Genomic DNA, 26,785 nt, shown 5'->3' with positions numbered 1-26,785 from the left:
GAATCCGTGAAACATTCATCACAATGCTTACCGCCAGGGGCCACCGTAAATAATGACGTTCCCAGGGTCGCTGGTCCCATTTATGACCAATTATAGTTTGGTATGACCAACGTCGCAATTGCATGTCGTCGACCATGTGGAAACAGATCTGGGGGCAAGGTCGCACCACTGGGTATCAATAGGCAGTTCCCTTTATCAATAGGGCACCGTGTACGTGGTGTAGCGTATAGGCACCGTATTCTCAGAGCACCCCAGCACTTTTTTTGCAGGGCCTACTGTGGGGTGGGGCTTAGTGGATCGGCCTCTTAATGGCTGGAGCCTGATGGTCTGACAATAGGCGCCCACTTTGAAAATCGTTCCGTCGCCACTGGATATCAGCAGTGATAAAACCAAAAACGCGACCTTCTCTTTGTAACAGTAATATTCAGTGTTATTGCGCATCACCGTCATACATATTCAACGCCAGCCAGTATCGGCTCTTGACATTCCATGCACTGATTTGTATCGACCTACGGAATTAAACATTATTTGAATAGCACCTGGATGTCCGGGTCTGTTCATGAGTAACTCTGACAGAAACAAAACGCGGCGTGCACCGGATTTATGCTTAGAATCTGACTTTATAAAACTTGACATGCCATAATGACCACCAAGACAGATTTCAGTCAGGCGTTGGCTTCAAGTTCTCTCATTCCTGCACAAAGCCCAGGTGCAAGAATCTCATGAATACCATGATAGCAACAGAGGAAATTGATGAATTTCCCTGCTTGTAGAAAACCTCAAAATCTCAAAATTTAATCATGCTACGCATTAAACATAATAACTTCCTTCGGACGTTTCGTATTTACATCACAAAAGCTCCCTGACGTCAAAGTGGGCATTTCTAAACAGTATAACGAAAATAAGTGGACGGAGAAACATGATTTTACAAAATGGTTCAGCTGGAGAGCGTGACTGTATTGCGCGTGCGCACTGGTAAAAGGTACCTGTGACCAGCTCTGCTGCCTAAGATTATGATAGTTCGCGCCCAACCCTGTTGATCAGAGTAGGCGGAGCTAAATCAGAGAACATTCCCTCCGCATAATGGCATGCATTTTTGATCAGGCTTTTAAAATAATTATACAGAGGTTGAGTATAAAAGCCATTCCCCAATATTCACATATCAGAAAAAACTGAGAGGGCTTCCCAACTACCATGAGTGACAAAGGCTACAAGCGTAATTGGAGAGGGTTTGGTGGTGATCCATTTTTTGGCTATTTCGGCCTTGGTTTGGGGCACCATGATGGTGGGCGTTGCCCATTCCTAGCCGCTCACGGCCGCGGCTTGGGACACGGTGGTGGACACTGTCCGTTCCTAGCTGCTCATAGTAAAGCAGTTGGACACGGTGGTGGACACTGCCCGTTCCTTGCTGTTCATAGTCACGTCGGACAGGGTGGTGGCCACTGCCCGTTCCTTGCCGCTCACAGTAACGTCGCTGGTAGTGACCACTGCCCGTTTCTGGCCGCCCACACCCGGGGCTCTGGATACGGTGGCGGGTACAACCCCCTGCTTGCTGGCTTCAGCAATTGGTTCGGAGGTGGTGCTGAAAAGTACCCATTCCTGCGGAGTTTTTGCTACCCATGGGGCAAAGGAAAAGGGAAAGGTGACTTCAAAGTGACCTTGAAAGTAGCCGATTATAGCCTTGACGAGCTGGATATCAAGGTGCTTGGGCAAGAGGTGACCGTGCATGGTGAGTTTTCAACGTCGGGAAAAAATATCCAACAGGACGGGTATTTTTCGGCCGTCTGTTTGCTTGTCATTTTACTCTGCAGTACTACATCTCAGTCGAAGTTTTGCTTTGCAGAATTTGGCAGGTTGTGGTTGGACGGTCAGTACAATAGCAAAGGCATACTTCAAAAGATCTTAAAAATCTCACACAGCTATCAAAACAGCACTGACAGGCTTAAATAGTGTCTACTAAAGAGAAAAACAGCCTTTTCACTGCTAATAAGACGAAGGTGCATTTCGAGGAAAGACCCTGCTACAAACCAAATTTTGTCCGCTTTTATTTGAGCAAACACTGTGCACACTAAGTAATGGGGTTGCTTATTTCATGAAACAAAATTCCATAAAACAGACTGCCTGAGGTGTTACGATAGTTTTTTTTCTGTGTACCTGTTAGTGTTTGAGCAGGAATAATTCCTAATGTTAATTTTTTCCTTGAATATATTCCGTTGTTCGGGTAAATTACTTCGGCATTCCTTTAATCACCAGTGTTGTGTTTGATTTCTTGCCATCAGGGAAGCACGACGGCCCGGACGAGACCAAGGAGTTCACCCGTCACTTCACGCTGCCGGAGAACATCGATCCCGAGACCGTGGCCGCGTCCCTGAGCGCCGATCAGGAGCTGATTGTCACCGCCAACAAAAAGGTCCCGGAGGGAGAGCCGCGCGCGGTGACCATCCAGGTTGGCGGAGGAGGATCTGGAGACGACTAGACAGCAAGAACGGAACGATGGACGACCCAATCCATCCTCAGACCTGAACATGGCTAAACTCGGGCAAGCGAACTGGCGAAAGAACATTCCTAGGTGAATTCTTCGAAACATAAAAGAGTAAAAAATGTCAACATTTGAGAATAATACATCCTACGTACCGTAATTCAACAGATACACTGCAAAACGACCCATGGAGCTATATATAAAATATTTTATACATAGCTCTATGATACGACCAGAATGTGACAGTTATTGTAGAGGTTTAATTTTTTTGAAAGATTCTTGGGGTATTCGAGGAAAACATGCATTAGAAGAAAGTTAAAAAGCATCAGGATGAGGTTGTGGTTTCTGAACGAAGAAATCTGCAAAATGCCCGACTTCATGACAAGCAACTTGAGATACAGATTTGCAGGTACACCCATGGAATCAATGTCTTTGGGAAGAGGTGTGGTTCTTTGAAGAACCGGTGAGCAGCTTCTTCCTAATGTCAGTTTTTACCGATATGTGAATTGTCGTATTTTTTCAAGTGGCTGAAAGAACGGTAAATCATGGAGTGTGTTGAGTTTATTAAACTCTATAGACAAGAAGAAAAAGCGTTGTGAACTTTGACCGACCCAAAGGGAAGGTCTTTGGTAAATTTTAGGACAATTCATTTCTCATTAATTATACTAGAAGAAAGACAATTCATATTTCAATAATTACATAATTTAGAAGAAAGGTCTAAATTTGACAAGCTAGAAGTAGAGTAAAATGCCTATTTTGATTTGACAGGCGCGGGTAAACAGTCTTGTCAAATTTAACAGGCCGAAAAAAAAAACTTTTCAAAATTTGGACTGGATAGAAGAAACATTAATTCTTGGGCGATTTTGACAAGCCACATGAAAAGTATGGAGTCAACTTTGACAGGCTGGTCTCACGTCAGTTTTGACTGCTCAGAAGAAAAGTCTCATGTCAGATTTAAAAGGCTAGGAGAAAAGGTTAATTCATTTTTGCAACAGAATTCCAACAGAAAATGCCCAAGTGATGGATTGTGTTACCCTTGGCATTACCATGGTTCGCGAGTAAAACAACCATATAATGAACAAACTCATGAGTCAGGGTTCCAGAGCAATGAAAAACTCCTTCTGGTTGTTTGCGTTGAGGAAGGACAAAGAGAGGTGGGGAGATTTCAAACAACAAGAAAGGTGTGGTCATCTACAATACTAAGACTGTTTTGTTAATTAATGTTATGCTCTATTTTGGTGTTGGAAATTAACATGTAGGCTAACGCGACATCTGGAAGCCTACGGTGGCAAGTGATAATTGTACTGGGTTTAAAGGTATAACGCAGATATAGGGCCTATAGAGAAAAATGTTTGCATTTGATTTCTTCCTGATAGCGAATTGTTAGAGAAAACTGTTACAAAACCTATGAACTTGTTACATACACTTTATGTTCATTTTTCTTTCTGTGTACTTTGCGAGCAAGAATTGAATGCTCTTTCCATCTGCAAACTCATGATTGTATATGCATAAAGGGACAGCCCTTAATATAAAGAACTAATACAAGCACAATTGATGAGGAATTCACTGTCGTCAAGTTTTGCTAATGCAAAAAATACAGCATTGTGACCTTTGACCCTTGAATAAATGATTAACATTTTTCCATTTATCAAAAACAAATATAGAAGAGATAAACATAATCACCGCGGTGGATGACAAATACAGGAGAAAGATAATCGATGACTCGCGGTGTCGTGTTGCTGGTAGCGACGTTTCGGCTGCTGGGGCTGACAGCCTTCATCAGGCAACTGATGATGTTGCCTAATGAAGGCTAGCAGCACCAGCAGCCGAAACGTCAAAAAACAAATATTTTATATAGAGGCAAAGTACCTTGAAGTTTCTGGAAACATTTGGTAATGCTTTCTTTTGATGTATGGTATAACTGCGATTGTTGGGTTGTTGGGTTGTTCGTTGGGTTGTTTGTTTGTTTGTTTGTTTTTGTTGGGATAGCGTGGCGTAGTGATTATAGCGGGACTGGTTTTAGTAAACTTGGCTTATGGGTCTTTTTATGGTATTATGGTATCTATATAGTAAAAATTTATAAAAGATACTGACTGCTCCGAGTGGTGTTGTAAAACTAGCCTTCCAAAGCTGCCACGGAATATGCTATTTTCCCTTGGCTTCGCCTCGGGAAAATAGAATTCTCCATGGATCACATCGGAAGCGAAGTTTTACTACACCAGGAGATTAAGCAGACGATATCTGTTATACAACAACTCGTCCACACATTCTGGTCTATTTATGCAGTAACTGATTAATTTGATCTAACCTCAAGCAAATATAAATCTATTTGAATAGGAACTTTGTTGGACCAATGCCAGCAGTTTTCGGATTTACCTTTCTCAAAATGTTTGAATACAGCTCTGTAGCGTAGCGCTTCGCGATGCGCACATCACGCAGACCAGGACGCATTCACACCACAAACGTAAGCGCACACATCACCAGTCATGCGCGGTAACCATAATTTTGAAAAGTATGGCAAATAATGGGCGAAACGATGGGTGGCAGCGTGTTCAGTGCAAATTGTGCGTGACGCACTGACATTTTTTGTATTTGTTTACATTGTGCGCCCCAAATACGTTCACTTTTTTTTGCTCTTCGGTACTACAATCTCTTTTTTTCAATAATGCCACACGCATCGTTTTGAATCTACATGGGAAATATTACGTGAATAGATAATTTTCTTCACAAGTGGAGAATGGCTTCGTGGGATTTCGGGGCTGGAATTCTGTAAAATTCCCTATGCCCAGGGGTGAATTTGTGCACAGTTTTGATTTTAGTCGCAGATCACAGAATAGTCCTGTAGTTTTAATGACTCTGGTGACATCTACGGGTGTAACGCCTGCGTTACATGCCTCTTCGACCAATAGGATGCCGTGTCTTGGAAAAATGCATGCGCACATTAAATTTGCGAAGCGCGTGTTACTGCGCGTATGGTGCCACCACAGTTAATGATAAAAATGATATGCATATGTACCAATAGAGTTCAATAGTTTACATAAACAAGGCTTATTGTAATCACTGTAATCATATGTAGAACTTGCTTAGTGGACTTGGTGATTTTTTGCCATATTATATACAATATATGCTTCTTTTTGCGCAAAGAGAGTGTTTTGTTGAGTTTTTTGGTGTTCATGTATTCTTACCACCCTACACATTTTTACAAATTTAGTAGGCCCTAGTTCAAAGTAACTGGCAACCACATGCACATGCACAATAAAGGCTGTAATTACTGGATCAGTGGAAACAGACACAAACGCAGCCAAAGAGAGGCCGGAGAGACAGAATGCAAAACGGGCTGGAGACGTGAACAGAAAATCAGGAAGGTGGTAGAAGCAAGAATGTGGATGGCAAATAGATTATAGACATAAAATCGGGGGTTTAAAAAAAGGTCATATTTTGTTCAAAGCCGGAATGGTGAAAACAGACGTCATGTGAAATCTCCACTGCCTAATAATAGACTCGTGGTCTTCAATGTTTCATTTCAGTTGCCATTTTTCTGCACGGTAGTCACGTACAGTGAGATTACTAAAGCTGGAGACGAAAAAGCTATTAGGAAAACCCCTTCCGTGTGGGCTCTATGAGTGCACCCTCGTAATTAGGCCAGAAATATGTCCGCCGAGCTCATTAACAAAAGTTATACACTCAAAATATTCCATATTAGAGGGTCCTGAGAGCCTTGGAACTGAGGAATTGAAGAAATATGAGATTGGACCTCTGGGCCGGACACGGGGCTTCCAATTCTGAGCAATTTGGATGCAATCGGGTTTGAAAGTAGCACTATTTGAGCCATTTTGCCAAGTGAGGGTTTTTCAAAATGGCTACTTTTCTGGACAGGGACATTTCTGCATTTTAGGGGTGGTCTGCTTCTGGTGAAAATTTCTCAAGAATTCATTGGTCAACCCCCTGAAAATTGAAAGGAAAATGAAAAAGGACATGTGGAACATCATTTTTCTGTGCAGCCTAAACACCTGTGAGAGTTGTATTTTAAAAATACTCGTGAAGTATGGGGATTTATCACTGCTGTCTATGGGAATTTATTTGTAGTGGTGCACCCCTATGTAATACGGGCAGTTCAGAATATAGTGCGCCTCCAAGAGTTTGCAACGCGTTGGCCAATTATGATGCGCGAAATCTGTCGACCCGGTGCGCGTTTGGAAGGGGTCGACAAATTACACGCGTTGGGATTGGCCAACGCGTTGCAAGGTCTGGGAGGCGCACTATTCTGAAACGTCCGTATTGGCTGATGCATTCCGTATAGAAGGGTACATACAGTACATGTACCGCGTTCCTAACAGGCCACTGGCAGCATGGAGGAAGGGTTGCAACTCTGGCACATCAAAGTGCTCGATGATCATCGCCACCCGGTCAGACGAACAATAGTAAACATTCCAAAAATGCCCAATTACTGCCTAAATCTTAGTCGACAAGTGGGGCCAGTAATAACGTAGCAATATTTGTGGTTTTTTTTTTGCAATTACTTAATACAACGCAGTGACCAGGAAATAAAAAGAAAAAAATCTAACTTTACATTTACCTTTGCCGTCGTGAATAATCTTTCAAAGATTTTGATGCACTAGCTTAGCCGAACATTTTGTTGTTCAGTGGGCTACGTACGACATTCACATGAATTTAGATCCAAACCAGTTTGGTAAAAGAAAAGGGGTGTCAACAACTCATTATCTTCTTCAGCTTGTAGACAATTTATGTTCTCATGCTGAATCCCCAAGAAGTTATAGTACGTTGGTAATTACAGACTTTGGTAAAGCATTTGATCGTGTTGACCACAATGTTCTCATCCAGGATCTGCTCTCACGCCCATCATTAATTCCGTGGATATGCAACTTCTTAGCTCAGCGATCTCAATGTGTCAGGTACAAAAAATGTGCTGTCTGACTTCAATGTTTTGAAGGGTGGTCTTCCCAAAGGGACAAAATTTGGCCCGCAAGGATTTTTGGCTAACTTCAATGAAGCTGTCAATTCTGGGAACACTATTAATAACAAGGTTCTGAGTCTGACATATGTTGATGATATGACACTTGTTAAGAATTGTTTAAAAAATCATCCAACAAATATCCAACAAGTGTTAGACGAATTTAGTGAGTCGGGCTTTCCAAAATCATATGAAAATTAACCCTGAAAATATGAAAATGTTGCAATATGAATGTGAGCTTCATGAAAAAAATCCCCGGTTTCCATTACTGCAAATCATAGATACTGATCTTCAGATGGTTGACTGCGTGAAGATTCTCGGTGTTCTGGTTAGTTCTGACCTCAAATGGGACAAACACGTCGATCATATTTATCATAAGGCTAACAGTAAAATCTTCATGCTTAAATTGTTGAAATTTAACTTGCCTATTACCGATCTGTTACTAGTGTTTGGGGGTTACATTCGGCCACTTATGGAATATGCCACACCAGTTGGGAATGCAGGCTTAACAACTCGTGAAGGGAAGTTGAAAAGCATTTAAAAACGTGCACTCCAAATCATCTTAGGTATGTAGTGTTCAGACTATGAATCAGCTCTAAGTGCAATCTTCTGTCTCTTCAAAATCGTAGAAGAGACCTTTGTTCAGAGACCTTTGTTCAGACTTAACAGTCTTCCAATACATTCCATACGTGGTTACCCCAGTCGAGACATAGTTAAGTGCAGTATCAACTCAGAAATACCATAAAGCTGTCCATATTAGCATGCAAGACCAAACGTTACAAGAATAGTCCCATCCCATATTTTGTAAGTCTGCCGAATCATTAATCTGTTAAGGGTTGGTTTTGATTGATTTGTTTTTGCGGGCATTGGTTATAACAGTGCAATTTTCTGTTTGTATCTTCAGTGATTTTCATTTTCTGATGTTGTTTTGTGTTTATTTTAGATGAGATGCGTCTATTTTAAATTGGTAATGCTCTAATGTTTTATTCATTGAACAGTTAAGCTGTGTGAACTGAGGCAATTTAGCCTGCGGGCTACAATCACAGTGTTTGAAATAAACCATCAATAATAATCATTATCATCCATGCAATGTCTGTAATTGTGTCACTCCAAAACATCGGTTTCCACAGTCTTTGTACGAATTTGGCTGAGACTGACCAACAAAATGTTGACCACCACAGGACAGTCAAGTTCGCGATAAACAAAATGCTTTGTTTCATCACCAAGGGTGATCATGAGATCCCATAAATACTTTTTTATGTAAAATTCCGTAATAAAAATTAATCAAATAAAATGCAAAATCTTATAAACAACTTGGCTATTTATTTCCCAAAATAGATCAGACGAAACCGTTCTTTAAGGGCAATAACTGCATATGAACACTTCGGGCACACAGCCTAATAAAAGCAACTGCGCAAGCATTAAATTTGATGTTATTGTCAGATCATACCGAGCACCAACTTCCTATACTGCAGTACACAACGTTTTAAGAATGCCAGATCACCGACGAACAATCGCGACGATGATCACGGGGTACGAAGGTGCTTACGGTTGAGAAACGGGTGGTGTGCAGCAACCATTCGCTATGCTCTGGCTACGGACATATACCGGGTATGCCAGAAAGCGATAATTGGTCAGATGCTATAAGCGTGGTAAGTTGCAAATCCGCTAAAAATGCGGGGCGAATTCAATTCGAACGGACCACCAGAAACAGACGCAATATCGCGAGGGATGCAAGCTGACTGCCGTCGCAAATAATGGGGAATAGGCCACCCCAAAATACTGGACTGTAGACTCGGTTCACAGAATGTCTCTCCCATAATTAGATTGGGCGCTCAAGCACTTCCCCGGTCAAAACGGTTTTTCTCTAATCGCTCCAGAAACGAGCCACCTGTAAAGATCGAGGCTCCCGTCAGAAAATCTAGAAACACAGTTCTTGCTTGGAAGGTCCGGTACTAGCCCGATTCCTCAACACTGCCATACTCCTGCCTTTAAGTAGGTTTCCTCGTGTTTATCAGAAATTATTGTGCAAAAAATTATTGTGCAAGCAAAGTTGTTCCTATTACGCCGGTGACCTCTGAAGTTGTACACAAGAAGGCTCAAGTCATTCATAACGTCCGCCTTGGGTATTTACCCATCCAGCATGTTATAATGTATTTTGCATAGATCCCGCTAGTCGTAATAATGGGATGATTATTTACATTTTTTTTAATTAGTTTTGCTTGGAACAATTTTTTTTTTCATGTGTGGAGCGGAGCACCCCTACGCATTCATGTGGCGCCACACATCATAAAGAGACCAGCCAACACTTTCCATTCCATTGTGTTTTGCGTTGCGGATTATGTTGGCGCCTGGCTGTCGGCTGGCTGTTGTTTTTTTTTTTTTTTGGTTTATTGTTGCTAAAGAAATTGGTTTGTTGTGGCAGCTGACTGTCTGCTGGTTGTTGGAAGACCAAGGTCTTGTCTGAAACGGGTTTCCAGGGATACGGCTAGGTCTATTGTCCACGTGTCTCCACACATTTCCAATGGAGCGAAGGCCTAGACCTACCTCTGGACAAGAGATTCGGATGCAGCCCAAGTTGCTGCTTGGTGGTGGCGAAAGTTGGTGCTCATTGGCCGATTTTTGCAATGGTGGAAGTTGTTAGCAGTATGTTCGTGGAAGTTGATGGCTGTTTGTTGGTGGTATAGAAGTTGATTGGTGGCGTAACCGCACTCAGACACATCGGATTAATAGAAAGAAGCAAAGACGAGAGACGAGAAAAGAAGTGAATTGAAACGAACGTTCCACCACTATCGTGGAATCTCGAGCAACAACTTACAAGTAGGCCTACATCGTGGGTTCTAGGTACTAAATGCAGTGATGGCGCGCCGTACCTGCATCGCGACAAAAATCCACGTCAGCAAATTGTTTTGCTATATGTTTGAGTGCAGTGAGGAAAGAAATTAATGCAACATTTCGGTACACGGGGCGTGTAACGCAGAGTCGCAACTCGGCGTCTTTTAATTAACTAGGTTATCTTTTTTTCTGCCGTCAGTAAAAATTATTTTCCTGCAATAGAAGCGCAATAATGAAAGGAAAAAAATACAGGTCCGACTGTCTCGAAAAGGAATGAAAAAAAAAAGAGCAGTAAACACTGTCCAGGGCATGTCTCAATGAACATGGAACGACGACATGTCTGGGCAAATACGGAAAATCAATCGATCATGTCACGCGCAACGCACTTGATAGGAAAAAAAAAAACAAACGGGGGAGGTTGACCTATCTTTCGTGAACCCACACAACCAGAGACAGACTTCTAGGTGCCAGAACGACTGTCAGAAAACCTTGACGTTGGGTGAACAAGTATCCGTTGGCAATGATAAACAACCGCGGCGTACATTAGCAGCTTTCGCTGACGCTCTTGACACGAGTTGTGCGGGTGTGTACCCGGGCCGGCAATGCTTCTGGCGGTGCCATCTTTAACCCCTTCACACCGGGATTCTTTTGACCGTGACTGCTTTAAGAAAATCGAGCCAAATAAAAACAGCCCTATGGGACAATGAATGTTAGGGTTTCCAAAGACTTTCGACGGCAAGAACAACTGAAAACTTCGCAAAGGGCTTGACGACCGTCGCTTGCGCATGGAGAGATCCCTCTTATTTAACTGAGGTTGTTCATGCTGAATACAACGGCAGATCCAGCACCGTAATCTTGGGATGCAAATTTATTTTTTTGGGGGGGGGAGAAATTTTTGCATTTCTCAGTCTCAAATATGAGACCAAATTTTTGGGCTTTTTAGTTTTGCAAAGGGAGGTGAAATAGGAGCTGGGCCCCTCCTGTAAATTAATAAACAAAAAAAAGAAAAACATGTTGGGCCATTTTTTGGAGACGACACCCCCGTCGACGGCTGGACAGTAGTCGTCATGTCCAACATACAGCCAACATACAACGTCGAATCTTCTTTCCCCCAAAAGCTGCGGGGGACGGGGTTTTTTAACCCGTAAATTCTTCAACCTTGTAACTGCGCTTTGACCCAACCAAGCACGACGCATTAATACATCAACCGCGGAAATAAAAAAAGCGTAATACCACGATGTACACGTGTGGAACAAATAAGGAAAATTGTGTGTATTTGCACGTCAAGTTGAGTGACACCAACAAGGTCACGGCAAAACTGCTTGCTCGCTCTAAATAAACTAGTGGTAATGACTTGCTCTCACCCATCGCCACCGGCTATGGTGTGATATAATGAAGGACGAGGGAAAAAAACCAGACAAGATTGTATAAACGTACCGAACTGACGTCGCGAGCGACAAGAACTTTCCCGTTGCCCGCCATTTAATGTACCTTTGTTTTCACACAAGCCGGCAGATCTTAACCGTGACAACACCCACACACCAGAATCCTTCAAACTGTTTTTTTTTTTATTGCCAAGTGCGTGCTTAACGAAATTCTAAAGACGACAAAGGGTAGCGCCTCCTCTGAAAAGCCACCTCACAAAAAAAAAAGGTAATCCAACTCTTAAGGGGTTAATACGACAATACTAAATGCCCTTCAACAAGGATCATGGTATCACTTTAAAGTAGAGATTATGAGTGTTCAAATGACACAAAGGTCCAGGGCCATGCATGATTGAGCACCATCACCTGGAATTTCTAAAGGGTGCAAAAATATGGTTGGCTCACTTTCATGTAAAAAAAAATCAACACAAATTGGTCCTGTTCAAGCTGGTTCCATGTATTTCACACTTGTTAACATTGGCTCGGATTGTTTTCTTTGCTGGTGTTTCTGTCTCTGAATGCTTCTCGAAAAGCATCCCGTGTGGCTTGCACACTTTTAGTTTCTTGAAATGTCTTTTACCATAAAAATTCTCTGCTGAGTGGTTAGCTGCCCATTGTGATACCAAGCTTGTTTGACGGCCAGAATGGACACACCAGGCCTTTTGAATAAACCCCATTGCATAACCAGGCAAGATATTATTCACAATCAAGGTATGACAGTTGGTCAAGTGAAATGCAACGAGGCTCAATAAGTGAACCAGTGCAGTTTTGGTGCCATGATTTCAATCCATTGGTATGCCCTTAAGCAATAACATGATCAGACAAGAAAGGCGTCATTTGAAAGCTCTTATCTTGAGTTTTCTGGCTGTGGCCCTCAAAATGCTGTGTGAGATGCCATATAGCTATATTAATCCCTTAAAGTTGGATTACCTTTTTAAACACCCTGTAAATGGGGGAAAATTCATATAAAAGTATAACCAAAAAAACTACAACAAAAAATGATAATCTCTAATGAGATGTGCAAAAGAGCTCATTAAACGTACCAAACTGACGTCACGAACGACATGAACTTTCCCGTTGCCCGCCATTTAATGTACGTTTGTTTTCACATAAGCCGGCAGATCTAAACCAAGACAACAAACACACACCGGAATCCTTCAAACTGTTTTTTTATTGTCAAGTGCATGCTTAACGAAATTCTAAAGACGACAAAGGGTAGCGCCTCCTCAATTTTCAAATCTTCAATTTTATACAATACATGTACCTGCATAAATTCCTGTTATCTGATTGATGGATCGTTGATCACAAAGATGATTGTACTGAGTGTTTGTTTAAAAAGTTAATCCAACTCTTAAGGGATTAATACGACAATACTAAATGCCCTTCAGCAAGGATCATGGTATCACTTTAAAGTAGAGATTATGAGAGTTCGTTCAAATGACACAAAGATTTCTTGTCCAGGGCCATGCATGATTGAGCACCATCACCCAGAATTTTTAGGGTGCAAAAATGTGGTTGGCTCACTTTCATGTCAAACAAAATCAACACAAATTCTCATTTAATGAAAGATTATTTATTCATTTAGCACACATTCATCAACAGCCGTCCTGAGTGACCTCTGGTCCTGTTCAAGCTGGTTCCATGTGTTTCACACTTGTTAACATTGGCCCGGATTGTTTTCTTTGCTGGTGTTTCTGTCTCTGAATGCTTCTTGAAAAGCATCCAGTGTGACTTTCAAACTTTTAGTTTCTAGAAATGTTTTTACGATACCTTTACCTCTGCTGAGTGGTTAGCTGCCCATTGTGATACCAAGCTTGTTGGATGGCCAGAATGGACACACCAGGCCTTTTGAATAAACCCCATTGCATAACCAGGCAAGATATTATTCACAATCAAGGTATGACAGTTGGTCAAGTGAAATGCAACGAGGCTCAATAAGTGAACCAGTGCAGTTTTGGTGCCATGATTTCAATCCATTGGTATGCCCTTAAGCAATAACATGATCAGACAAGAAAGGCGTCATTTGAAAGCTCTTATCTTGAGTTTTCTGGCTGTGGCCCTCAAAATGCTGTGTGAGATGCCACATAGCTATATTAATCCCTTAAAGTTGGATTACCTTTTTAAACACCCTGTAAATGGGGGGAAATTCATATAAAAGTATAACCAAAAACTACAACAAAAAATGATAATCTCTAATGGGATGTGCAAAAGAGCTCATTAACACAGGGTCAGACTCAAACCTCAAACCTGCTCACACACTCAGTGCGGAGTGGTGAAGACGTTTGCACTCGTTAACAGAATGTCATGGGCTCGAGTTACATCCAATCAGGTGTACAGTTCTCCCCTAGCATTTGCAAAGCACCGAATTTTCAGCGCTTTATAAATCACATTTGCAGAAGGTAAAAACAGATTTATTCAACGAGTGAAATTGAACAAAATGAGATTGGTACTTTTGTACTCATTACTTCTTCAAGTAAGTTCTTTTCACAGGTTTTTGGTCCCCACCACTCACGTGTACAAACTGCCTTGCAGAGCCCTTCGCTCAACCAGTTTCCTCAGAATGGCATCAGCATGCGGATTTTCCTGTAAGCGAAACACAATAGACACACACACTGAAGCCTGTCGCTTAGACTGAGACAACCGAGTGCTTCTGTCATCGCCCTGGTGGAACCATGTTTGCCTCATGCGGTGGAAAGGGGATTTACGCACAGATGGAGCCTGAGGGTGTTTGTGCTCTGGGGCGAGACAGTTTATCGCAACAATGCCTCGGCACATCCTGGTGAATGAATGCGGGTACTTTTGAAGTTTTGTAAGAAAAGGTTATGCTGACCTGACACTGCCGCATAAAAATGCGATCCCACTGCCAGGAAGGACCTTCACGGAGGCATCGGAGGCCTTGGCGCCCCTGGTCTTTGCCTCAATGCCCATTGAAATGTCCCCCATAGACAAGATGAATTTCTAATACAAGCGCCCTTTGCAAATGAGAAATCGCCTTGCCATTCTAGAACAAAATTCCTGCCCTGCCACTTCAAGGTGGAACGGGGAAGCAACTTGTCACACTTCTACAAATGCTCTATAAAGTCAACAAATCTGCAAAAACCATTTAAATGGTGAGCTTTGTCATTTTGGTGCGTATCAACTTCAAATTGAGCTGGACACTGGCGTATTTTCAAAACTGTTTAATTTGTGATTCTAGACAACCTAGGTTCAAGTTGGAGACAATATCGAATCATAAATGGAATATATCTGATAGGGGTGTGCATTTCAGGGTACTTTTGGAATAAGGTACTCATTTTTTGTCAACATCGGGTACCCGGGTACCTGGCACAGGCCTAATATCTGAAAACAAGTGCATGTCCATATTAACTGGAAGTTTATATGCACCCAAATGACAAAGCACACAGTGTGAAAGCTTTTGCAGATCGCATCACATATTCCGTTACCCATAGCATGACATCTGGAAAACAGGGTACATGTAGGTAGACAGGAATGTTTCTTGGGGGTGATCGTTTAGTTTATTGGGAGGGGGGCCGTATACTGACTCTCTAAGGGCAAAACAGTGAAAGCCTCATTCTCAGTAACAGTGAGTCTCTCATAAATCTATTCCAAAAGCGTGAAAATCATTCTAAAAACAGTGAAAAATACTCCCAAAAGAGTGACATTCACTCAAAAAGAGGAGCCACATGAAGGAATGGATCCTTGTCGGAGTGGAAATTTCACTCTTTTGAGGTGGTTTTCATTCCATTTAGAATGTTTTTTTTACTCATTCTAGCATGGTTTTCACTCTTTGGGAGTGGTTTTACAGAGGACTCACTCTTCCTGAGAGTGAGTTTTACACTCCTTTGCCTTTAAAGAGTGAATGTTGGAAGACACTCTTGAACATTAACCATGTAGGGGTCTTCTTTATGGATAAGACATACATGTAAAGATGAAATGGCATCCCCAACGGCGACAACTACATGTGGTACGTCCCCCCTTTGTATGCAAAATGTCTCAAAACTCCCCCCGCCCCCCATTTACCTGGATCCACCACTGGCCTTTTTTTTTTTTGGTAGTGTTTCAGTGTGTGTAGCTACAAAGTGTTAACTGGGTGAAAGTCACAGAAAGAAGGTTGGTTGGTATTTGTTTCAAATGACTAACACTTTAAAGGGAACTAATTGCGTGCCCTGAGCCTTTTCTGCACAATATTCAAAATTAAAGGGACGCATTTCTTTCACTAAAAAAAAACTTGAAGGTCGTGCCGTCAAAATAGGGAACCAGCAGGTAGGGAAACAGGAATTGTTACTATTTTGGGAGGGGGGGAGGGGCCTCACTGGCATGGATCCATCCCACATTCCAAGGGTGTGCTTGAGCAGTTATAAAGTTCCAGCTGCCGGAACATTAGCCCTAACCACCAAGCATATTGTTTGGCTTACACTATACAGTACTACAAAATACCAAGTAATAGCCTGAGCCTGAAGGACCTAGCGCTACAGATTACTACTTCTGGCTAGGTTACTTCCATTGTTACTTATACAGAGAACAATAAAGCCATGCATTCATAGTGCCACAGCACTGTATGGTACATTGTCTTATCTATTGTATCTTATGGCTTCACAGAACAATAAAGTCATTTCCTCTTACAAGCGACAGCGCTCAGTACTGCATTTTACTACAAGTAGTAATTTGCAGTATTATGTAGGGTTAGGGTTAAAGAATACTTTGAAACAGAGTTGAAAGGGAGGCAGCACTGGCAAACTCCTGCTGTGTGAATTAATGCTTAACGTAACAGCTTTGCAACCTTTGTAACTCGCTACGGGTCTCACTGGAAAGAAACATGCCAACCTAGTCATCTTTAATTTCCCCCCAAAGACTAAAAAGCGCTCTCTTCTGTCTTAAACTCATTCATAAAATTACCTGGTAAATTTTCTGGATAGGACTGCTTGACAGAAGTGGACTGAAGACTTTGATATCATCTGTGTGCAGAAATAGGCTATCTAGAAAGCCAACGTAGACCATGCAGGGAACACCAAATATTTGGCAATGGCTTAGCACTGAAATAACAAACAACATCAGATATCTAGATGAAGTACCATACTTTGTGAGATTTTACAATGTATACATCAACAGTTCTTCCTGAATTTAACTTGAAGTTGATGAGATTGTATTTCAAGGTTCCCACACCAAGCATCCGACATGAGGAGAAAGTAAAACCTTCCTATTTCACAGCATTTAAATCTTGGATGCATCAACAGTGGTCATGTCAGACAAAAAACAAAAAAACAAAACAAAACTAGGGCTACTCCTGGCTGGAGTGACTTCCATTGCCCATTTGCACCATTCTATTAATCTGAGGTTTAAAAGTGTGACATTTGTGTGTAACATGTATTTCGTTTGGCAGATAATTTGCAATAAGCAACCATGCAACTAACCGGCGCATTCAAACTTCAAGCTTTCAAACTCATATGTCACCGTTGATAGAAAAACAAATAAAATTTTCAACTACAGAATGACCTATCTGCATGTACCTACATAACTTCTACACGCTGGAAATATGTAGTTCACTACATGTGATGCTCTGCTTCAGAGCATTCTTTTTATAACTACAAATACATATATATGCTTTCAGCCCTGACATGACAACGTATTGGATGACCCTCAGTCAAAAGATGTTCGACAAACAACTCTGTTTGCTGAATTTATACACACTGTCTGTTTTACACGGAAAATAGGAAGCAGCGGTGTTTGGGTTTCTCACGGCCTGTGCCAAAATTGAGCAGTATGGCTAATAGATTCACCAATTCACTGAGCATTAATCTCAACCATCCTGGAAATTTTACAGGGAACTTTTCGTCCCCTTAAAGGTCTTCCACACAGCTGGAAAAAACAACTTTGGGTTTCACTGACAAGAGGCATTCAGCCTCCTGTCACAATATATCAACACCAGACAGACTCTGCCTTCCTGGGTCACGCAAACTTCTAATGGGTCTCCCAGTGGATTTTAGAACTTAGGGTCGGGGATGGTTGGGAGTTAGCAAAACTGCTCGGGACAGAATGTTTATGTAATTTGGATGTCAAAATTGATGGAGCAGTTTAAGCGCAAGAATTTAAATCTGGATATGGGCCTTTAACTTCCCTATCTATGAACTGCGCCATCAAACTTTTTTGTCCTGGTTAAAACTACCCTCTTTGTGAAAATATCAAATGAGAGTAAAAAATGTGACCCGCTCTGCAAAAAAGGGTAATAAGTCGTGCAACGCCAAAACATGTGTTCTATTTGTCATAATTCACCCTGTTAATTATGACTGGCCTTGTGAAGGGACTTGTGACGGACTCGATTAAAACACTGCTCTGTGTTACTGGTACATGACAACAGTTAGATCACTGATTCCCTTGTGGGAGGGTTACAATGCAAGTCAAAATTTCATAAGAAACCAGAAAAAAAATGCCTATTGACTGCGTTAAAACCATCCATGAGACGAGCTTTTGACCCATACGAATGAAGAAACTAGGTTAGGTACATGTACAGCATTTATGGATGCTTCTAATGCCAAAATTTGTGCACAAATCGAAGTATTGTACAGAGCTCACCTGCAGCGCAGAGTCCCTTGATGGCATTTGGTGACTCCAGGACCGGGCACTGCATCTTGGAGGTGTGCGCTCGGGAACGAAGAGAACGTAGGAAAGGGGCTGAGACATCCGAGGGCGACATGTGGGTCTTGTACTCTGCCGTCGGGGCTGTGTCCAAGACAACGACCTCCAGACTTGCAGTGTCAATGTCACAGAAAATCTGCGAGGGGAAGGGGGGGAGGAGGAGAAAAACACAAAAATGTTGCATGTTTGAGAAAGAACTCACAGCGTCTTCCTGTACGCATGATCAGATTGCTGCCTTGTGCTAAGCACCCGTAGAGCTTTGTTTTAGTGAGATCATAACGACGGCTGAAATCATGCAACATGCTAACACCCATGGGCATCGTAAGGCCCCTCCAACAAGAACTTGAAAATAACAAATTAAAAAAAAGAGACAAGAGCAAAAAAAAAAATTGAAAGAAAAGAGATGAAAGGGATGAAAAATCATCAATTTACTTGGGGGAAAAAAAAAATCAAAAACTGACCCCTCAAAGATTGACCCTGAAGCTGATAACGGGGATGAAGAAAGTTGCAGATGAAGAAACTGTTTGTGACATCAGCTCACCAAACACTGATACAAAATGGTGTCCAAGACTCAAACAGGATCCTTTAAAATGCCCGTTTGAGGTGGTTATACCATTTCTTGAAGCCTGTGTGGACTCAACTTTTTAAAATAAATTTCAGTTATTAAGCTACTATTGTTGACATCCGGCATGTCATTTCTTTGTCACACAGTGAAAATACGCAAAATTCTTGGCACTATGTGAGAGGGATTCTTTCACCTGTTGAGCCGGCATTCATGTACCTATGGGCGCAGTCTCCCGGCACTGATTTAAAACCGGCAACGTGCAAAGACAGGATCCAACTTTTCTGAATGTTTGCATCGGTGTTGGCATTATTTAGTAGAGCCAACCACTTCCCCGTAATTTTGTACATGTACCAACAAGGCAACCCAGGCTAATCCTTAATTTCAACGGGAAAATAGGCACACAATACATGTACACTGCGGCCTGTACAATGCACTAAGCGTTGAAAAAGCTTAACTTCTTGCCGACACTTTTGAGTTATGGTACCACTTTGCTATTTGATTTATGACTGACACTTTGGAGTATGACCTAAATTGCAACACAGAAAAAAGTTTCTACAGAGATTCCGACTGCTGTTCCTTGGCTCACATAAAGCGACCCTCCGAATGACTAAACTACAGGTGCAAACTGATCTGAGAGTGTTTGCAATTCTTTAATAACCCACAGTTTTATGGAAGAAAGCTCACTACATTATACCTCACTGATTGTGCTCAACAGAGGGCGCACTGCACTAAAATCTGTGGGTATTTCACAGATAAATGGGTTGCAATGGGGACTGTTTGTTGATGCTTCCTCTGTCTCTTTACCCTGACATGGAAACTGGGTTTAAGATGAAGCCACTGATTGTGCACATTCTGATGAAAATCCGCCGCATGAACTTAGCACAGCTTGCACACAAGCAAGTTATGTGCATGGCATGCCCTCTGCATTGCGACTCTCCCGGGGTAACGTGCAGTGCCGTACTACTGCTCCTGCCTGGAGTCAATAGTACAAGACTAAGGCTACACATAGGTACAAATTACTCGGCTGCGGCTTGAAATTGCGCATGTGTTTATAATAGCGGCTACAGCCACTGTCAATAGGGTTGTGCGCAATTTTAAGCCAAAACCAAGTAACTCTGGGCATGGCCTTAGGCTGAAAAAGCCCCACAGGGAATCTAACACACAGAGCATGTCTAGGAGTGACCAATGGGAGGATAGAATTAGGTCATGGATATGTAAGAGGTATATCACCATGGAATCAATGTCACGCTGTCAATGTGAACATTAATTGACAGTTTTATATTTTTTTATCACCAACTAGTACTAGACAGAAACATAGGCTTTTTTTTTATTAAGAACAGGGCTCTTAATGTAAAGAAACATTTTGAGGAAACCTCTGAGAACAATTACCTCGCCCTACAAGGCCTCCAGCCTGAATTCAAGTCACAAACTATTCAAGTAACAAAAGCGTTCCTGTGTCACTGTTCACCTGTTACATGCGACTGGTCTTGTGACCAGTTTGAACTGCAACACCGATAGAATACAAAAACGAGGCAATATGTCATGTTGAGATTTTTCATTCGCGGGTCAAGTCTAACGAGTACATGCATCGTATGTGTCAGTGACAATGTCTAATGTACACGTACATGTACATCATGCTGCCATTGGTTGTTTGGTAATTATGACCTACGACCTCTGCATCAAGTATGATGAATATCAGCAGGGTAAGTTACGCATACCTTCTCTGTTAGCAGGTGGGTTACCTCCGGAATCACATCATGCTTGCATTGGCAAACGAGAACATTTGGTTGCCGTTTGAGCCGATACACTGGGCTTGTGCCGTGACTAGCAGCCGATTCTGGCCTGACCTCGGACTTTTCGGGGTTACACTTTACAGTTCCCACAATGCTAGGGTCATCCCAAAGTACATACGCATCCAGGAAGCCTGGTTTAAAGGAGTAAAGATAGGAATTCAATTTTATACAACACACGTACCTGCATAAATTCCTGTCATGTGATTGATGGATCGTTGATCACAAAGATGATGGTACCGAGTGTTTGTTAAAAAAGGTAATCCAACTTTAAGGGGCCAGTACGACAATACTAAATGCCCTTCAACAAGGATCATTGTATCACTTTAAAGTAGAGATTATGAGTGTTCAAATGACACAAAGGTTTCTTGTCCAGGGCCATGCATGATTGAGCACCATCACCCAGAATTTTTAGGGTGCAAAAATATGGTTGGCTCACTTTCATATCAAACAAAATCAACACAAATTCTCTTTTAATGAAAGATTATTTATTCATTTAGCACACATACATCAACAGCCATCCTGAGTGACCTCTGGTCCTGTTCAAGCTGGTTCCATGTATTTCACACTTGTTAACATTGACCCGAATTGTTTTCTTTGCTGGTGTTTCTGTCTCTGAATGCTTCTCGAAAAGCATCCCATGTGGCTTGCAAACTTTTAGTTTCTTGAAATGTCTTTACCATAAAAATTCTCTGCTGAGTGGTTAGCTGCCCATTGTGATACCAAGCTTGTTTGATGGCCAGAATGGACACACCAGGCCTTTTGAATAAACCCCATTGCATACCCAGGCAAGATATTATTCACAATCAAGGTGTGGCAGTTGGTCAAGTGAAATGCAACGAGGCTCAATAAGTGAACCAGTGCAGTTTTGGTGCCATGATTTCAATCCATTGGTATGCCCTTAAGCAATAACATGATCAGGCAAGAAAGGCGTCATTTGGAAGCTCTTATCTTGAGTTTTCTGGCTGTGGCCCTCAAAATGGTGTGTGAGATGCCGCATAGCTATATTAATCTCTTAACCCTCCTTTGGTTTTACAGCACAAATGTGCACACATGCCCACAGTCACTGGTGAGCATGTATTTTCTATATGGAACTCGAACATGCGCAGGTTCAGTGTGTACACAGTAGGTTGTCAGCACAAAATGACCCAGGGTCTTTTGTGCAGTCCTCTTCACTGCATTTGGTTTACTGCACAATGATGCACATGAAACAGTGAAGCACAGTTGTTGGGCAGCACAAAAATGCAATCTGATATTCCTGCGAGGGACTGTTGGTGCAGTACACAACACAGCTGTGCTTCCTTGAGGTGTTCACCAAATGACCCAAAGACTGACTTCAGCATAGGAGGGTTAATGTACACCCTGTACATGTATGTCATTAAATGATCCATTCTGCTCAGCGATACCCATTTAATAGAACTTCATTTTACTTGACTGGTTCCCCCCATTTCATTGGTGGATAAATCTGTTTCACAAAAGGATAAAGGGTAATATGCGAGCAGGACCATTTGCTCTCCTAACAGAGGCGGATTTATGCAGGTATGCAGGTGAAACAAATAATGAAAATTTCATATACATGCAATCGTAACAATAATCTCATTCGGTGAGAGGTGAAATGTTCCATTCAACAAGGAGAAGCCAGGTGGAATGGAACATTGTATCTGGCTGAATTACTTCACCGGTCTTAATAATTCATCCCAAAGCATAGCATGTAGCTGCAGCAAAAAGAAATCTGTCTAATCCACGGTTTATTAAAAAAAAAGTTTGAGCGCTATGGTAAGAATACTTTCATGACGTGACAAACTGAATGCTCTTTTCCATGGTGTGATGGAAATGGAATATTCCATCCCTCGCCAAATGAAATTTTCTCTTTCCCTTCTACAATGTGAAACATTCCCAATTTGTTTTCATACAACTCTTTTACAATACCCCTTTTTGTATACAAGTAAGTTGCCCTTTTTCTCCCTAAATCTAACATAAAGCACAACACAAGTTTTCAAGTTCTGAGTGGTGACAGAAATTTTCTGTTATGCCTGAGAAGTCATGACTGTGTCTTCCCTGAGGCATGCGCACGCCTGATCATTCTTTGTCTGTGTGAAATACCGTGAGCGTGCCTTACTACCCTGCAGTAGCAGCGCTGTTTTTAACCCCTTGATGACGGGAATCTCTTTCCGAAAGTCGACTCCAAGAATTCCAGCCTCGCTTGGCCACAAAGGCCACCTGCCAACCCGCAAATTCTCGGTTTGTGGCCCTGCGTGCTCTGCACACTTTGAATTACACGGTGAAAAGGCTGATTGTTCAGTGGCATGCGGCTCTACTCACGCTTCCACATTCTCGTTGCCTCTTTTCAAAGTGGGGACTATTGCTGGTGCTGGTTGCTGGTGATTATGATGCAAATTCGGTCTTTTAATTTTTGGGCTACACACAAAGGCCAATTACCATATATACAAGAGCCAGGGTCTGCCTTCTTTCACCGTGTTCGCTCGAGCGTGGGTCGAGAATAATAGCTGAAAAGTGGGCTAAGGATCTCAATTTTTACGGCGTGTCTTGCCGCGTCCCAACGCGAAGGGGTTAACAGGGTACATGTATAGATATTCCAAGGTCACACTGCTGAAAATACAGTATAAGTCAATGGCACATGATTGATGACCTACCAATCAGATTCCCGTCATCTGATTGGTAACTGAGGACCACATGACATAATTTATTGCAATAATGCACAGTGCGCATGGAAGCAGTAGGCCTGTTGGCAAAAGTAAAATTCTGGCTGGAACTAGTTCAAGTGAAACACTGGCAATAGCTTGTCTTTTGTCAGATAAGGCAATTTCTGAATAGCTTCTATATCTAAACTGGTTATCAAAGGACACTGTTAGACACACGCGATCGTCTGTTCAGGCATGAACTAAGGTGGAATGTGAAAACTTCATTTGAATTTTTACTTCTGGCAAATTAAAACTTGCATGGAAAGCTTCTGCATGATTTATTCAAGAGTCGTATGAAGCAAACAATGAATGCTTCACGTTAGTGCAGTGGAAAGCATCATCTCATTTGGTGACCAATTGAGTGATCTTTCTACTCCCAAAGGCAATCGGTCACCTCAAGAATTTATTCTTACCCCTGTTTTCACAGACATTCATTAATACATGTATGTACATGTACCGTATGCTAATCCACCATGGCATGACATTTCTAAACTTGTAGCTCACGCAGGTATTTAGTCCAGGTGTGGATTTATACGTGAACTGTAGAAGGAAAATACTACCGGCATTTCCTTTTTTGTGCAATGGAAAGAATTTACATGTAGTTTCATTTGGTGACAGGTAAAATTACCCACTATGCTGGAACGGAACGCACCAACTGTCGCCTCATGAAATTATTCCAACCATTGCATTAATTTCATTCGCCATTTATACGACAAAAAAGGCAAATGCAACGAAGAATCTTCAAACCTAAAGGTGCCACTAGATTCTTGAACATACGGAATACGTCAAATGAAAGATTCTCAAGAAATGAGACTCCATAGTTCTGCTCGTACCTGTTGCTGCAGGCCCGATGCCGATAACGAGCAATTGGCAGCTGAACCGCTCCCTGGGAGACTGCTGAATCTCCTGCTGGAAATCCGGCTTCCACCGCAATTGGGGCTCCCTACAGTGAACAGGAAGAGGAAATGCATAAAAGGGTTAATGTCTGGCTGTGGGCCAGGAAATTGGAAGGCCTTTGGTCAAAATCTGGTGCACGAAAGTTTGCTAAAGTGACAGTACAAAGGGCAACCAGGCACATACAAGTATACAGTACATGTACATTTATGCACATTCTCTGGTGTGGTTGTTGGAACGGCTGATAAAGTGGGTACATGTATTTGCCAGATACTATATGCTTCTGCTGTGGTATAACAACTGAACACGGGCAGTGAGTTTTTATCATAGCATTGTCATATCATTATCATATTTGGAAATCCTTCCAAACCGCCGGAGTAACAAATTAAGAAAATAGAATAAAATATCCAGTAATCTAGGCCTACATTGTGCATGTACTATGCAATTAATCTACTTCTAGAGTTCCATATACTGTACAGGCGGTGCCAAAGATCCGAATATTTGATCGATTATCGAATATTATTTTTCAGATTTGAATATTCGAATGCTAAAATTCATGAAAAGCAATGGAGACTTTTCTTTTGTTTTAAATGAGAAAAATTGCACTGTGGAGGCTTGTTTCAAGCAGATTCAAATGAAAAGTGACAGAATTCTTATGATTCAAAATGTAAATTATTCATCACAAAACTTAAAAGGAACTGAAATTTCGAACAGGGAAAGAAGTCTTATTTAAATCTTGCTAAATCATGGCTGGAGATACTCCTAGACGTGAGAAGCTAGTGATTACGTACAACTGTACGTTACTGCAACTGATTTTGTATAATGGTTTAACCATCGACAATCTGCTGGTCAGTAAGACCAAATATTCAGATATTCAATCGAATTGAAGGTGGAACATTTGAACAGTGAATTAATCGAAGTGACAAATCCCTCACACAGGCATCACTCATTTTTCCCTGAAGTGGTGTAACTTTGAATTGGAACATGCATGTAATGCATGCAAGACCATAATATCACTTGTTACTCTGTCAGAAAGAAGACATTTGTAATGATTGTTTCAGACATCAATATTAAAAGAACGAGTCCACCAAATTTGCAATACCTGCATAATTTATCATTCCTTCGACAAACATCAGTTTAAATTGTATGCAGTGGCTGTTGTTAGGGCAGCCATAATGCATCTCCCATTTTCTATCGTTACGGCACTGCAACTGCGCAAGCGTGCCAACTTAAGCCCAGATTTCAGACTTTCTTTCCCTTTAAAAAAAAAATCCTCCAAAGCCTCCAATGGTATAAAACATAAAATAGTCCTAGCGCAGATTCGAACCCACACACCAGTGGTTCCAAACCTTCCACCTTGACCACTCGGCCACAAGCGTTCAAAAATCCAGGAAATTTTAAAATGTATAAACCGTCGTGATGATAAGCTACGTCATCGCACTTGCGCAGTTCAGTGCCGTAACGACAGAAAATAAGAAATGTGTTACGACTGTCGTAACGACAGCCACTTCGTAAATTTTAAGCAGGCCTAACAAGCTACATGTACAACTAGGCCAGAGCTAAGATAGGCTAAATGTCAAAGTTGTTGCATTTAAGATTAGGGTAAAAGTTCTGGTAAAGTCATTCCTCACTGAATTAGTATATAAGGGGGCGCAAGGTAATTTATTGTGTGCAGTTGAAGGCCTTGGCCTTAATCAACGTCTCAAGGCCCTCTGTCTTCAGTTTAACTTAAACATGTTAAAGCAAAGAGAGTCCAACAATCATCCGGAAACTAGACCGGCGTTTTCCTTACGGAAAACGTGATTGCGTTTCATCATCTTCTTCGTCATCGTCGTCAACTGCTCGAGAAGGTAATGTCATCACTTCACCGAAGAAAGAGGCCATTTTCCCAGAACTAATAGAACTTTATGTCTCAACAATGGCTGTGTTATGTGGTAAGTTGGCAGTGACTACTGTTTACGTGAAGTTCGACGGTGACGAAACAGACCACAGTCTACCGAGTACGTACGTACGTGATCAGAGTAGTCGAGTCACAAACATGTGGATTTGACTTACCCGTACTCGGTGCAATGACGTCGGTGAAACTTGGCGCAACCTCGTCCCCAAGCCGGCCGGGCCAAAGAAAGGAGGTCAATCTATTGGGTAAAGTTTTCAACGTGTACTTCGTTTTGGGACTACTAGGCCAATTTAACTCACAATGCACTAAGTTGAGTTACATGATAACATAAACTGCAGATTTGTGTTCGTCAAGAGAGTGCCATTAAAGTCGTAATGAGGGGAAATAAACCTCTTATATCTGTTTGCAAAAGACTAATGGGGTCTTCCGCATCCATCAAGGTAGTTGCAAGCCGGCTACAAGACTAGTACTGTCGGACTTCGAATATATTCATAATATCCGCATAAGATCACCAGATAATGTCATCTCGATGTCAGCGCAAGGGGAAAAGAATCTAATGAATATTCCAAATGTAATGGTGCAGCTCCATCCACC

The 26,785-nt window shown here is 41.8% G+C and overlaps 2 protein-coding genes across 3 annotated transcripts; one reads left to right on the top strand and one right to left on the bottom strand.

Moving 5' to 3' along the window:
- The first annotated feature begins 1,144 nt into the window (after positions 1-1,144).
- On the top strand, positions 1,145-5,622 carry LOC110981545 (uncharacterized). Its single transcript, XM_022239168.2, has 2 exons — positions 1,145-1,729; positions 2,280-5,622. Exons 1-2 carry the CDS (start codon positions 1,195-1,197, stop codon positions 2,474-2,476), a joined length of 732 nt encoding a protein of 243 aa, XP_022094860.1. The 5' UTR covers positions 1,145-1,194; the 3' UTR covers positions 2,477-5,622.
- A 6,098-nt stretch (positions 5,623-11,720) lies between these two features.
- Positions 11,721-26,339, bottom strand: LOC110981537 (proteasome assembly chaperone 1-like). Of its 2 annotated transcripts, XM_087146441.1 has the most exons (7): positions 26,087-26,339; positions 24,234-24,343; positions 20,627-20,832; positions 18,281-18,479; positions 16,607-16,743; positions 14,223-14,293; positions 11,721-12,833 (listed from the first exon to the last, which is right to left on the bottom strand). In XM_087146441.1, exons 1-7 carry the CDS (start codon positions 26,176-26,178, stop codon positions 12,764-12,766), a joined length of 885 nt encoding a protein of 294 aa, XP_087002567.1. In that variant the 5' UTR covers positions 26,179-26,339; the 3' UTR covers positions 11,721-12,763. The 2 variants fall into 2 exon arrangements, with proteins under 2 accessions (XP_087002567.1, XP_087002568.1); XM_087146442.1 differs by having other exon boundaries at positions 11,934-14,293; positions 26,087-26,337.
- Between the last annotated feature and the right edge of the window lie 446 nt (positions 26,340-26,785).

This window comes from Acanthaster planci, linkage group LG15 (genome assembly GCF_054643075.1).
Source record: "Acanthaster planci isolate LZ-2023a linkage group LG15, COTS_SCS, whole genome shotgun sequence".
Classification (NCBI taxonomy): Eukaryota; Metazoa; Echinodermata; class Asteroidea; order Valvatida; family Acanthasteridae; genus Acanthaster; species Acanthaster planci.
The sequence above is the reverse complement of the archived record's forward strand: the minus strand, read 5'-3'. Positions and strand labels throughout refer to the sequence as shown.

Coding starts and splice junctions, on each gene's coding strand:
- LOC110981545 (XM_022239168.2), top strand. CDS start 1,195: ATGAGTGACAAAGGCTACAAGCGTAATTGGAGAGGGTTTGGTGGTGAT. Junction 1,730..2,279: donor GCAAGAGGTGACCGTGCATG/GTGAGTTTTCAA, acceptor TCTTGCCATCAG/GGAAGCACGACGGCCCGGAC.
- LOC110981537 (XM_087146441.1), bottom strand. CDS start 26,178: ATGGCCTCTTTCTTCGGTGAAGTGATGACATTACCTTCTCGAGCAGTT. Junction 24,344..26,086: donor GAAACGCAATCACGTTTTCC/GTAAGGAAAACG, acceptor TGTTCACTGTAG/GGAGCCCCAATTGCGGTGGA. Junction 20,833..24,233: donor CATCGGGCCTGCAGCAACAG/GTACGAGCAGAA, acceptor CCTTTAAACCAG/GCTTCCTGGATGCGTATGTA.